Genomic DNA, 14026 nt, shown 5'->3' with positions numbered 1-14026 from the left:
AACAACAGAGACTTTTATTTTTGTGAATTATGTATAATCTGTGTAACACTCTGGTACCAGAATCTTAAATTTTAAATCAGAAGAAACAGATAACATTTTATGTTATTTTGAAGTCTTTTTGCCAAAACGGAACTGTCCCCGGACACTAGCTTTGCTTTTTCGGAGTACTTTCATAAAGCATTTTTATGTATGATAGGTATGTTATTATTAAACAAATAAATAGGTAAAAGAAAAATATATTAATCAATCATTCTAAATTGAATTAATAAAAGAGCTAGCTGCAGCAGCAGCAGTAGTAGTACTATTTTGCCTTCTCTTCCACTCAACCAGATTAGAACAATATACATGAAATATATAAACAGAATATAAAACAACACAAAAGAAGATATTACATAAAGTATAAAATTACATATAATCAAAATGTTACATAATATAAGGAAAATAGATACAATTTATAAGACATACACTGCTCGAGATAAATTCGACGATTACATATAGAGACGCATGGAATACACGATGCGAATGAAAAAAAATTAGATGATAACGAAATCACTTGAGATACAATATTCAATTATATACTAATACGAAAATATGAGTTACAAGACATAAAAAGTGAAATAGCGAAAATGTATTATACTATAGCATACAGATGTAAACGATTAAGTAAAATATCAAGATAATAAAAAATAAGACAAAAATAACTTGGTCATTTATAAAATTTCCCCAAGAGTCTAGTTCTATTCAATGAACATATTTTTGAGTAGAGTGTATTTAAAAGATTTTAGATTCCGACTACTCCTGATTTCCTGTGACAAGGAATTCCAAGAACGGTCTTTGTGTATTGTGAAGGAAGCAGAGTAGAGAGATGTTTGATGATATATGGTAATGATAGAACAAGGTTATGCTGTGAACGTGTATCACGGTTGTGGTCGAATGCTAAATGTGTGAAACGAGGAACTAGGTAAATAGGTGTGGAACTATTTGAAATCTGATACAGCAAACAGCGTGAATAGACTGAATGTCTCTCTCGTTTGATGATATGGTAATGATAGAATAAGGTTATGCTGTGAACGTGTTTTACGGTTGTGGTGGAAAGATAAATGTGTGAAGCGAGGAACTAGGTAAATAGGTGTGGAACTATTTGAAATCTGATACAGCAAACAGAGTGAATAAACCGAATGTCTCTCTCGTAAACGAAGCCAAGATAATTGTAAGAAATACTCGAAGACATGATCATAATAACGGCTGTTAAAAATGAAACGCACACAAGCATTATGAATAGGCTGAAGTTTCAATGGTAATTCAACACTAAAGTCACTATACAAAATGTCGCAATAGTCAAAGTAGGACATCACGAGGGTCTGTATCAAGATCTGTTTCAGTTTAGAAGGAAAGAAATTTTTCAGTCCTTTCACTGAATGCAAGATTGAGAAGGTTTTCTTAGACATATTTTACCTGTGCATTCTAGCTGAGATTCGAGTCGAAATGGAAACCCAGTTTTTAACGGTAGTACTGAATAATATAATAGTGCTGTTTAGAATCACTAGCAAAAGTGTATTAATGCTGATGGAGGATAGTAATCTTTGATGTCCTAGCAGAATTACTTCCGTTTTACCTGGGTTAAGGTTTAGCCCGCAATTTCTAGCCCAGCTGCTGACTGACATGAGATCATGGTTTAATTTTTATAGGCTATCATTAAGTGAGTTTGGTCGTGAACGTATACGTGGTACAGTCTTTAAATTCTGAGACTGACGCCTGGAGAGTAGGCACCCACAAGGATCTGGATGTCTCACACGATGACGCATAACATGGCGTACACTTAAACAGATCTACAACTCCCTCAAAATAGTCGTCGTCGTAGGTCGCTATGCATGTCTGCCAACGTTGGTATAGCTGCTGGAAGCACCGCTGAAAGATGTTGGTAGGAAGGTCCCGTACGGCTTCTCTTGTGGCAGTTATGACCTCTTCGGCCGAATGAAATCTACGCCCACGTAGGATTGCTTTCATGCGCTGAAAGAGAAAAAAATCGAATGGTGCGAGATAAAGCGAGTATGGAGAGTGTGGCAAAACGGCGACCTGTTGCCTTGCAAGTTCCTCTTGGACAAGGACAGAGCGATGTGCAGGGTGTTGTCGTGTAGCAAACAGCCAATTTTTCCTACGCCAAAGCTTAGGACGCTTACGACGAATTGAATCGCGTAAACGGCCAAGGATCTCCTTGTAGCGGGTCTTGTTTACAGTTGCACCTTGTGGGATGAATTCCATGCGAACAATTCCATTTGGATCAAAAAACAATTCAAGCATCACCTTGCCTTTTGACCTGTCTTGTCACGGTTTGTCTGTCGTGTCGATAATGGTGTTTTCCAGTTGGAGGATTGTCGCTTCAGTTGCGGATCGTAAAGGAAACACCGTGTTTCGTCTCCAGTTATGATCCGGTTGAGAAACGTCGGATCATCGTCAGCACTACTGATCATATCACCACAAATCGTCATGCGATCATCACGTTGATCTTGCGCCAGGATGAGTGACTGGATTACACGAGACATGTTCAGGTCATCAGACAGAATTTTGTAACACGTAACATGGCCGACCCCTACTGTTGCTGCGAGATCGTCTACCGATTAGGAGCGGTTGGCTCGCACCAACATTGCAACTTCTTCGACCTTGTGTTCAGTTCGAATCGTTTGTGGCCGACCAGTACGCACATCATCCTCCAAACTGACTCTAACTTGCAAAAAAACGTTGGTGCCACCTAAACACATCACTGCGACTCAATGTGTCGTCACCGTAAACTTGCTGCATCATTTGAAACGTTTCGGTAGTGGTTTTGCTAATTTCTGGCAGAATTTGACGTTTGTTCGTTGCTCAAACTGTGACATACTCGAGTTCCGAGGCACGCATTCAAATAACCGTCACAACAAAGACCATAGTTATGCTTACACTGTATGCACAAAACTGTCTTTTGCTAGGACAAGAGAATAACTGACAAGTTACCATACCACGGCGCCACCTTTCCGCTCTAGTGCACCACACCGCCACTATGTTCTCAGTCTCAGAACTTAATGACTGTACCACGTATACGTATATCTTAAGATTATCTGCACAGAGATGGTGCTGACAATGTTCAAGGACAGTAGAGATGTCGTTAATGTAAATAGCGAAAAGTAGAGGCCCTAGTACAGAGTTTTGAGAGATTCCTGCCTTCACGTCTCGCCATGAAGAAAACCGATTATTGTGTGACACACATTGATGACGATCGCTAAGGTAAGTCTCCATCCACATGATTGCCGTGTCTGAAGAATGCAACATTTTCAGCTTTGTAATAAGAATATTCATGCTGACAGTCTCAAATGCTCGAGAGAAATCCAGTAGTGATAGTACGGTCACTTCGTGTCTGTCCATAGCTTCACGAGCATCTTCAGTGATCTTAAGTAGGGTAGTAGAGGTGCTATGGTTTGGTCTGAAACAAGACTGGAATGTGTCAAGGAGATTATACGAGTCCAGATAGTCGGTGAGCTGCTTGTGAACTTTAGGCTACTTCAGATAATGTCGAAAGAATACTTATTAGTGTCTAGTCTGTTTAGGTGATAGGCTGAATGTCTTCAGAGAGGGGACGAACAAGAGCATATTTCCACTGTACAGTGTAGAAGCATGTGATAAGAGAAGCGTTGAAGATATGTGTAAGAGTTTGAAGAATAATGTCGATTATTTAATTAGGCGTCATTATGGTAATAACATCGGTGCCTTGTGCTTTGTTTTGATATGTTAGTAGATGAACTAAAACAGATACTTTCTTCTTATGTAATACAACAGTAATTTTATAAGCATTTATATTAGTATTTATCTTTTTGTTTCGTAGTTAAGAGTGCTATCGCCTGTCTTAAGTTTCAAATTTTTACAGCACACTAACTATTGGAAATCACATCCATGTTTACACAAACCTTCTTACTTAATTTGGTCCCAAGAATTAGCTCCGTAAGTGCCTTTAAAAACTTCGTGAATCAATCAGATTAAAATGACTATTTCGGCGTAAATACTTAACAATCTTTAATATAAATAAGTGACCTGAAACAAATAATCTTCAGAAAATATATTTGGATTTTGTAAGTATGGTTCTATTTTAACAATATATCCACAGCAATATGATTAATTCTTCTCTTACATTAAGGGCTCTCATTTACTAAGGCTGCAAGAAGAGATTTTCCTCATGCCATTTTACTCGGACAATGAGGACTTTGCTCCTACTGTTATACTCGAAGCAAAGACCTTTAATTTCATCTCCTGATTTCAGGTCTTCTAACAGAAAGAATTAACAAAACTAGTCTTCCGTTTCTATCAGATAACCTAGCCTAGTTAGAGAAAGAATTGAAAAAAAAAAATATTTTGTTACGATAGCAATAGGCCTGAAATTACCATTATGCAGATATAATAATTATTTTCATTTCATAATACAGAGACGCTATAGGAATAATACTTTTTTCTTCCTTTACCTTAGCTTAACCTCTCCCTTTTAGGTTCATTTATACGATGCACGCTACATGGGCCTTACAGGACCGCGATATGAAGAATAATACAAAATAATTTAAATAACTTGATTCTGTTATTGTCCCACAGAGGTAAGAGGAAACACTGTACAACTTGATTTTGTGTTCAGATTACTCTTTCACTAAACCTGTTGTATAATAGTATATTATGACTAGACAGCGGAAGTTAAGGAACTAAAAATGGTATTTTAGGCGCCTAAACAGGTTCTAAAAACAACAAAAATAGGGCAATTAAAGGCACAGAAATCATATTGAATCACCCATAATTTATTAAGTAAACATCCATAAGTAACTTATCACAGTACAATGGAAAAGTAGTTTCTCTGTTCTATATACTTCTTTCACTTGTACTTATTCATCCACAGCTTCACGTCCATAATTTGAGTTACAATAAACAACAAGCAACTTTTCAAGATTAACGCACAAAATTCTGTCACGTTTATTGGACAAAATCAGTGTAACGATTTTAATGTAACAATAATGAGGCGTCGGTAGAGCCGCGAAGTCCTACCTGCGAGCACCGTCTTTGTCCACCACAAATTATAGTCGGACTCACCGGGATTCGAAACCGGGTTATCAGCGTGGAAATCCAACGCTTCATGTATTTGACTAATAACTGATGTTTGTTGTTGTTTAGTCAACTGTATGAAGACAGTGACACCAATAAGGCATCACACATGAGGCGACTAAGCCAGGAATCAATGGGGTAGGTCAGTGCTGGAGTCAGGTAGCAGTGCTGGGTAAGGACAAGGTCGATTTCGGAGTAAGCGAAACAACACTACTGCACTGCTACAGGTGTACCATATCTATGACTACTATAAGAACTGCAATTTCCTTAGTTTCGAAAGCAGAAATAAATGCAGTAGCGTTGAGTGAGTAGTCATATAAAGAAAAAAGGCAAAAAAAGGTACATATAAAAGCAAGAATTGGGCAAAAAAGTACATATTAAAGTAAAAAAAGGCGTAAACGGCAAAAAAGGCAAGATCAAACTTCATCAGAATGCTTCATTTCTCATGATTCATGCAAATTTACTAAAAGCCTTTAAATATGAGCATTCAAATAAAATAGGTATTTTCCTAAACAACCGATGCCTAATCATGACTTTTCTAGACAATGACACACTTTGCATTGGCTTAAAAATTATATATTTGATTATTTCTTAAACACGATACAATTCCAATATGAGCCTGCTAGTGAGAAATGTAAAAAAAAAAACAAAAACAAAAAAAAAACAAAAAAAAAACAAAAAAACGAAAATGAATTTAGGCCTATAGAAGAAATCAATATAGTTTACATTACTTTCGACAGTCTAATGAAGTGGTCGGCAAAGATGTCATATGAAATACGGCCCGCAAAACACAACAACGGGGAAGGTGGAAAAGTCGCGGAACACCTTTACCATTGCAAGTTTTTCGTGCGCAGAGACGGACAGTGAACATACCCAAACTAAAGAAAAGTTCAATTAAACTTATGTTAATATAGTATATTTGTTCATTTCTTTTTCATTATTGTTTGATTTAATTTTTTTCTTCTGGTATTTTGTACACGTTTAAACGTTAAGATAGATGTGTAATTAATTCGTTAAAATTAGAAGTCAAGCTGCATGTAGCGAATTTTAACCGAACAACGTGTCTGTCATACACGAAATTCTTTTAGATTCTACAACTGATTCTGTCGTGTTTACTTGAACACTACGCAACTTTGAATGAACAAGTGAGGGAAGGAGACCATGCCTTATTCCTCTACCCTGTTAGTGTGCTAAGAGATTTACAGTATTAGCCAATAAATCTGAAGGTTTCAGGTTACACCTGTTAGATGAATTTTTAATAATTACTTGACTAATTGTCTTTTGGCATCAGAAATTCCCTCCACTCTGCGAGCCAACGACGTCTTGATTGATACTGCAGATGTGTCTGCAGGACGTCTCGTAATACATAGTAGAAAGAAAAAGGAAGGCAATAAAAATATGTCAATAGGTTCCGATGTATCCGGACATATCCCAAAAAATAATATTCCCATGCACATGCAGTGTAACTAAAATATATAATTAGATACCTGAGAAAATGTCCATTCTGTGTCTTCAAATATGAAGCATACTTTTTTAGGATGTTTAGCCACTTGCTGTCGGAAAATGTCACAAATGTTGCTGTTGTTCTTCTGGTATCTACGCACTTGCAACAGCAGGCCTATGTACCGTATAACTGCCCTAGAAAAAAGAATGAAACAGTATTATCTCACATTCGAAAATATTATCTTATACAGAATGATTCAGGAGAAAAGAGCCATACGTTGAGAGGCGATTCTAAAGAAAAAAACATTATATAAACATATATCTTATTCTCTGTGGTTTTCTAGAAACAGCTATTTGAAAATAAGAGGCTTGAGTCTCATTTTCTTTCTCCGCATAATTGTTCACATTGATGCAAACGCAACCAAAATGGCATTGGTTGTAATTATTATTGCCTTCGCCATGTAGGTCACTTGTATATGCGTAGTTTACTTACGCATGGAAAGCTGGAGGGATGATTCTTACCATTCTGACTCGCCGAATTAGAGTCTGTGTCAGAAACGTTGTAGCAGTTTAGTTAACTAAGTAGGAGTACATTTTGTATAGGCTAGTGAAGTTATAGGTTTTAATAATGGATATTGCCTAATCATATTCTACATTCAGCGAACGATGAAAAATGCGTCACTTGTTACTTAGAACCCCAAAAATCCCAAACGAATACTCAAATCGTCGGGCTCTAATAAGTCTATAATTAAATATTTTCTCTGTATTGTTCAATCAGTTCATCGAGTGTCTCGACAGACATATGAAAGTAATTAAAAAACTTGTTTTCATCTTCACGTAAATCAGTATAAAAAGTTGTAAAAGCGCCTTTCAATAATCGATTAACAACTGTAGAATGTATCCATAAACGTACTTTTTGTTTATTATGTTTTTTTATCCTCTCTTTTTTTTTAATTTCTATATCCGGCCAGAAGCCATTTTTCCTAAAGATTGCTGTTTTGCAGGTTTCTGTTTTTCAGTTTCTTTTTCCTAAACTAACACAAACATAACACCCATGCCGGAGGCGGGACAACCCTTCGGACCAAGCCGTAGAGTCATTGCGTGCCTCTACAGCTTGCGCCACCCAGGTCGGCTCCTCTGGGAGATAAAGTAAGTAGCTACCACTTTGGTTTGTAGTACAGTCAGTACAATGGATAGTTGGAGAATGTAAACACGCCGTAACCTATTCCTTCCTCCTATGGTCCAACCACAAGGGGAGGTAAGGGTATGTGACCTTTCGTGACTGTTTACTTTCTCCTACATCCATTGCTTTGACTTTACATTCATTTCGAACAATGGACACGAACTGACATCCGCGTTGCTGTGTGAGGACGATCAATCAGTCCATCTACAGCATGCGTAGAGCGGAGATCAGCTTCGCTGTGTAACGTGCCTTAGACACAGAACATTATAATGGTAACAGTGAAATATTTATTTTCAATGTATCAAAACCGTGCTCCGATCGGATTTAAATCAAGTATATCGAACAATTTGGTATGCGACCCATTCCGTCAGTGGACAGTAGACACAACAATATTGGAAAAAAGTTCATATACACATTTGTTTCTTGTGTCCTTGTTGCCAAGTTAAAGCCAACTGAACTATACATACGCGCAATCTACTACTGTCTACCTGTCTACTATTGGTTGGCCTGGGCGTTTTCCAGTCCTAAATCCATTGTGCTTTTATTTGTGGGGCTATTTGAAAACAATTGTTTATTCAAAATCCATTGCCAACTTTGAAATACTTCGTCAGCGTATCCAAGACAGTTGCCAACTTATCCGACAAACACCTGGTATTTTTTAACGGCAGTCTAAGACAAGACGTCTGCGGGCGTGTATTAATTTTGAGCACTTTCTGCAATGGTTAGCAGCTACAAATTACTGACGTACAAACATGACTAAGTTGGAACTAAGATCAAATGGGACAAATGTCTGTATGGCCTCTTTCATTGTTTTTGTGTCTCCTCCTGTCCACCCATGAATTGGATACTAGACGTATGTTACGATACCCTCTGTATAAATTACTTAACTGTTTAGAAAATGGAGCAAGTAACACAGTAATTAATTGTAAGTTAATATACTTATAGCAATTCGTGTCATATCATAGAGGTTTTCAAGTCTCATTTGCCGACAGTCTCAGCAAAGTTACTGCATTATGTTTCAAGTTTGTGGAGTTGTTTGCACTTATCACAGTTATTGTGTTTATTTATGGGGTTAGGAGTTACAGAAGTTGTTTCTGTAGCTCAATGTTAGCACGTTTGTCTGCCTCTCATGCGATCTGGGTTCGATCCACGGCTAGGTCGTGATGGAATTTGTGGTGTACAAAGCAGACGTTGCAGAGGGACATTCTCGGAGCATTTCCATTTCCCCTATCTCATTCCACATGCACTCTCCGCCCTCATTTCATCTCTCGTCTACAATAGTAAAAACTGACCGAGGTAGTAGTATGGGTTTCCGATCCAAGCTGATAAAGGAAAGACTTTAGATCTCCGGGTCCTGTGTTATTACCAGGCTACTCGTCTGCAAATGGGACCTAGCTCTATCAGTGATAAAGAAAGATAGCCCACCTGTCAGGGTCGGATTCACGAATGAAACCCCGGGCCATCCGTCGGACTTTGATAATAATCGCATTTAGGCCTATAGGGCGTACAAAGGGTCAAAGCAAGCGTAAATGCAAATATTATTTCCGGATTCAGCCACTGTAAAACAAAGCCAAGCCAGAGTTACAGAAGAAAAGAAATACCAGCAGTTGGAATTTCTGGCTGTACAAAAGAAAATAAACTGTAAGAATATGTCCCTGTGTAAATTTGTAAAACCTTCACGGACAGCAGTAGTTATTTTTACTCTCTTCTAGCAAGTATAATTTTATTCTTGCAGTGTAGGCTTTCACGGCCGGAGTCTATAGATCTAGATTCATTTTCCGGGCTGAGAGGCCGTGGTCTATTGGTTCGTTTTATACCAGACGTTTCGTCTGCAACTGCGGCAGACATCTTCAGTGGAGTGGTATCCGAGGTCGCAAGACTCTTCTCGGCGTACCTGAGGCAACTGATCCTGTGGCTTGAATGAATGAGTGGGGGAAGTGGGAGGAGAAACTTTAAAGGTACGTGAAAACACGTCCTTGCAAGGGGGGAGTTGGGGCTGTGAAAAACTGAATATGTGAGCTCCAAGCCTCTTGGCCACTTGTCTCACTTCGGGTTTTGCCGCCCCAGTGAAGGAGCGCTAGAAATTTCCAGTGGGTAAGCCGAAAATGGACGTAACTGATTAGCTACAACATACGGGGGGGGGAGGAGGAGCAGAAGTACAGCGACCTGATCCGGAGGAGAGACGCGATGGTACCAACTAGGAGGAGGAGTGATAGAAGTCTAGGCACGAAACGGTAATAGCCAGTTTGGCTGTTTGAAGATTCGAATGTGTAGGGATTAATCTTAACGGCAATAGCCAATTGGCTCTTTGATGACTCCATTGATCTGTACAAGGGGACGATTGAATTCTGTTAGGGCCCGAGTTCGATGTGAATAATCATTAATTTTGAGCCGTCACCAATGTCTGGGGAAGTGAATGCAGGTCCGTGGCCCATTTCTTTTAGGGCTCATGTCGCTCGAAAAAAAAAATCGAAAATCGAAAAATCGAAAGAGAATTGGGAGGACAAATTTAAAAGGTACGCAAAACGCGTCCTTGCTAGGGGTTGGGGGCTGTACAAAACTAAATATGTGAGCTCCAAGCCTGTTGGCCACTAGTCTCACTCCGGGTTACGTTGCTCCACTGAAGGAGCTCTAGAAAATTTTGAAGGGGAAGCCGAAATTGGACGTAACCTCTTAGGTACCACATACGCGAGGGGGACTGAGATTTGATCAAGTGATCACGGAACGGGGCGAGGAGGAGTTGGCTAGTGTTTGCCGTTAGGATGGCAAGACGCTGTCATCTGTTGTTCGATGACAAAGCACGTGAAGGCCGTCGGAAGAAGCGCCGTGAAATCTAAATCTGCAATTTGAGAGGTCCCTGTCCTTTCAATTTGCGACTAATTGAGTGACCTCGTATATTTAATAGACAATTTATAGGTTCTGAACTAGGGCATACGTCGTTTACAAGAAAGGGGAATATATATATATATATATATATATATATATATATATATATATATATATATATATATATATATATGGGGAAGGGCATATAGGTCCGTGGCCCATTTCTTATAGGGCTCATCCCGACATTTGTCTTACGCCTGAGGAAAACCACGGAATACCTTAGGCAGGATGAGTTGTCTCATATATAAGAGACTAGCCAATTTGGCTATTATGTAGGAGGTGATTGTTGGCAGCTCATGTCGCTGGTTGTGCGGGCGTATTTATAGTGCGACTAGCGGGCCGAGGCCTGTTGTCGCTGCGGTCCGCGCCGCTTTGTTCGCTGCTCCCGTTCTGGGTTCCGTCCTTTTGTTGTAGTGGCTTCTTATCTGTTCTGTTTATGACCGGAAAATGAATCTAGATCTATATAATTTTATTAATTATACGTCACATGATGGCAACCAATTTTCTCTCCGTACTTTTTGCGTAACACATTATTATTACTTTTATTGCTCATTGTTATATTATTTTCCTACTAGACGTGTACATAATGTTGAGAAGAGCTAAATTATCCATAAAATTAACAATTATAATTAACAATTATCCATAAAACTAACAATTACACCACCGACTAATCTAATAGAAATTCAAATATAATTAATTTTAGAAAAATTAATTAAAAGAAATAAGAACACTTTTATAAATAATACTTAAAGATTTTATAAATCTCATTAACATCATCTTCAAGAATAAAACCTATTTTAAGACGACAATTCGGGCAACACTAATTCAAATACAGATACTGAGGTAAAAAGAAGGGCCTTCGAAAACGTAACTGGAAGTTTTAATTCCACTAATAATTGCAAACAAAGTTGAGTTGAATACGCTGTACAAATCAAGCGCTCAGGAATTTGTAATCACACGTAGAAGGCAGGTACTTTACATTAGAAATAAATAACTGACATCAACAAGCGCACACTTTGTTCGCGTGAACAGTTTTTATAACATGTTTACAAAACTTGATGAGATGTAATATGGTTTTCTTTGGATACGGAAAGGAAGCTTATGTAAACGGTAGCATCATAAAAATAAACCTGGGTTTATGATCCTAATCTCAACATTTCCAACATCGTCATAGTCATTCAAATTTCTGCATTTTATTTATCTGTTTACTTCTCCCTATCTAGTATTCATCATCGAAATGTTTAGATTACGAATTGATGGCTGAGAGAGGACGTGACGAGAGATAATTTACCTTTTTTTTAACGATGTTTTATCAATTACACGAATATTTAACGTCGACAAAATTTGCGATAGGTGATATTTGGAGAGATGAGGCGAGGATTCGTCATGATATTACCAGATATTCAACTGTTGGAAAAAGTTAAACCAGAATAAGAGGAATTCGAATCCACATCCAAGTTCAGGTTTGGAGCAAGAATCCTCATCGTTACCACTAGACTATGCCGGTAACCGGAGGATATTTCATAGTAAAGTGAGGTACAATAATATGAAGTGAACTGAGGTGATTAATATGACAAAAAAATAAAAACATTAGAAACAGTAGTAATAGTGGTAGTATAATAATGATAATAATAATAATAATAATAATAACAATAACAATAACAATAACAATAACAATAACAATAACAATAACAATAATAATAATAATAATAATAATAATAATAATAATAATAATTAGAGCTCGGATTTCATTCACCAGAACATTTGAAACAGGTTGGCACATGTAATTACAGATCATAGCTGGACTTTGACGTAACGAGCTCTAACGCGGACACTCCCAAATACAATATCAGAGCAACAGTCGTCGTCTTATTTGAATGAGTGTCGCAGAGATTTCTGGATTGATTTAATAGGAATGTATTCATTCATTCAATGTTCTGCCAAAGGGCAGGTCTTTCACTGCAAACCTAGCTTTCTCCAGTCTTTCCTATTTTCTGTCTTCCTCTTTATATGTTCATTTGATCCATATATTTTAATGTCGTCTATCACCTGATATATTTTTCTGCCCCGAACTCTTCTCCCATTCACCATTCCTTCCAGTGCATCCTTCAGTAGGCAGTTTCTTCTCAGCCAGTGACCAACCAATTCCTTTTTCTCTTCCTGATCAGTTTCAGCTCATTCTTTCTTCACCCACTCTTTCCAACACACCTTCATTTCTTATTCTCTCTGTCCATTTCACACGTTCCATTCTTCTCCATATCAACATTTCAAATGCTTCTATTAGTTTTTCTTCACTTTGACGTAAAGTCCGTGTTTCTGTCCCATACAATTCCACACTCCATACAAAGCACTTCACTAGTCTCTTTCCTTAGTTCTTTTTCCAGAGGTCCGCAGAAGATGCTCCTTTTTATATTAAAAGCTTCCTTGGCCATTGCTATCCTCCTTTTGACTGCCTGGTAGCTGTTCTTTATCGTAATAGAAATCTATGAAACAATGACTAGTTTATATATATATATATATATATATATATATATATATATATATATATATATATATATATATAAGTATTTAATGTATGTATTATTTTATATTTTTTAAGTCACTGAATCAATAAAATTACTAATTTTGTTATGAATATAATTATTTTTTTAAGTCTGTGAACGAATGACTAGTTTTGTTTACGCAAACAAGTATATTTAATTTACGTATTTATTTTGTATTTTTTAAAGTCAGTGAACCAATGACTAGTCTTGTTATGCATAGAAGTGTACGCCTATTTCATTTTATATTCTTAGATGTATTAGGCTGTAAATTTTTTCTGCTAAGTTCCACATGAAAATTCTGCAAAATAATGTTAAATGTATTACAAAACAAAACTGTGATGATTGCCCTGTGGTTCTTCGTCTGACTGTATCTGAAGGGAAGTTAGGTCAAAAAAGTACTGTATCCGTATTCAGAGAAAATACTTATCTTTACCTTGCTGATTGCCTGATAATAGATGTACTGTATCTATGAGCCAGAGCTCATAGATACAGTACATCTATTATCAGGCAGTACATCTCACTTGACGATATGTGTCACAGGAAGAACAATTGTTTGTGTACATCTGAAGTCTGATTAGTGTAACATGTAGCTAATCGGCAATGTATGCAATGGAGGGGAAAGGAACTGGCCACTCTATCCCATTATTTACTGGCCTAGTTGCCTCATGAGTGATTCCTTATCACTTATGGTATCATGGTATCACTTATGAGGTTCAGCCTTGTCTTCGGACAGTTGAGTAAACTAAACATCCTTGACAAAGTCAAATGTAGGTAAAAAAACAAGTGAACTTGTTGTTCGACCTCATCATACAATGACGTAGTGGTTACAAGACCACAGCTGCGCCATGTGAACAGCGCGGTA

General features: G+C 37.6%; 1 protein-coding gene across 4 annotated transcripts in view; it reads right to left on the bottom strand.

Annotated features, from left to right (window-relative positions):
* The window catches only part of LOC138694389 (long-chain fatty acid transport protein 4-like), a 493080-nt gene that overhangs the window by 60135 nt on the left and 418919 nt on the right, over positions 1–14026 (bottom strand). For all 4 annotated transcript variants that reach the window (XM_069818078.1, XM_069818077.1, XM_069818079.1 and 1 more), the window contains exon 3: positions 6597–6747. In XM_069818078.1, the coding sequence (XP_069674179.1) occupies positions 6597–6747 (151 nt within the window). The remainder of the gene's footprint in view (positions 1–6596; positions 6748–14026) is intronic.

This window comes from Periplaneta americana, chromosome 2 (genome assembly GCF_040183065.1).
Source record: "Periplaneta americana isolate PAMFEO1 chromosome 2, P.americana_PAMFEO1_priV1, whole genome shotgun sequence".
NCBI lineage: Eukaryota > Metazoa > Arthropoda > Insecta > Blattodea > Blattidae > Periplaneta > Periplaneta americana.
This window is presented reverse-complemented; position numbering and strand designations above follow the sequence as displayed.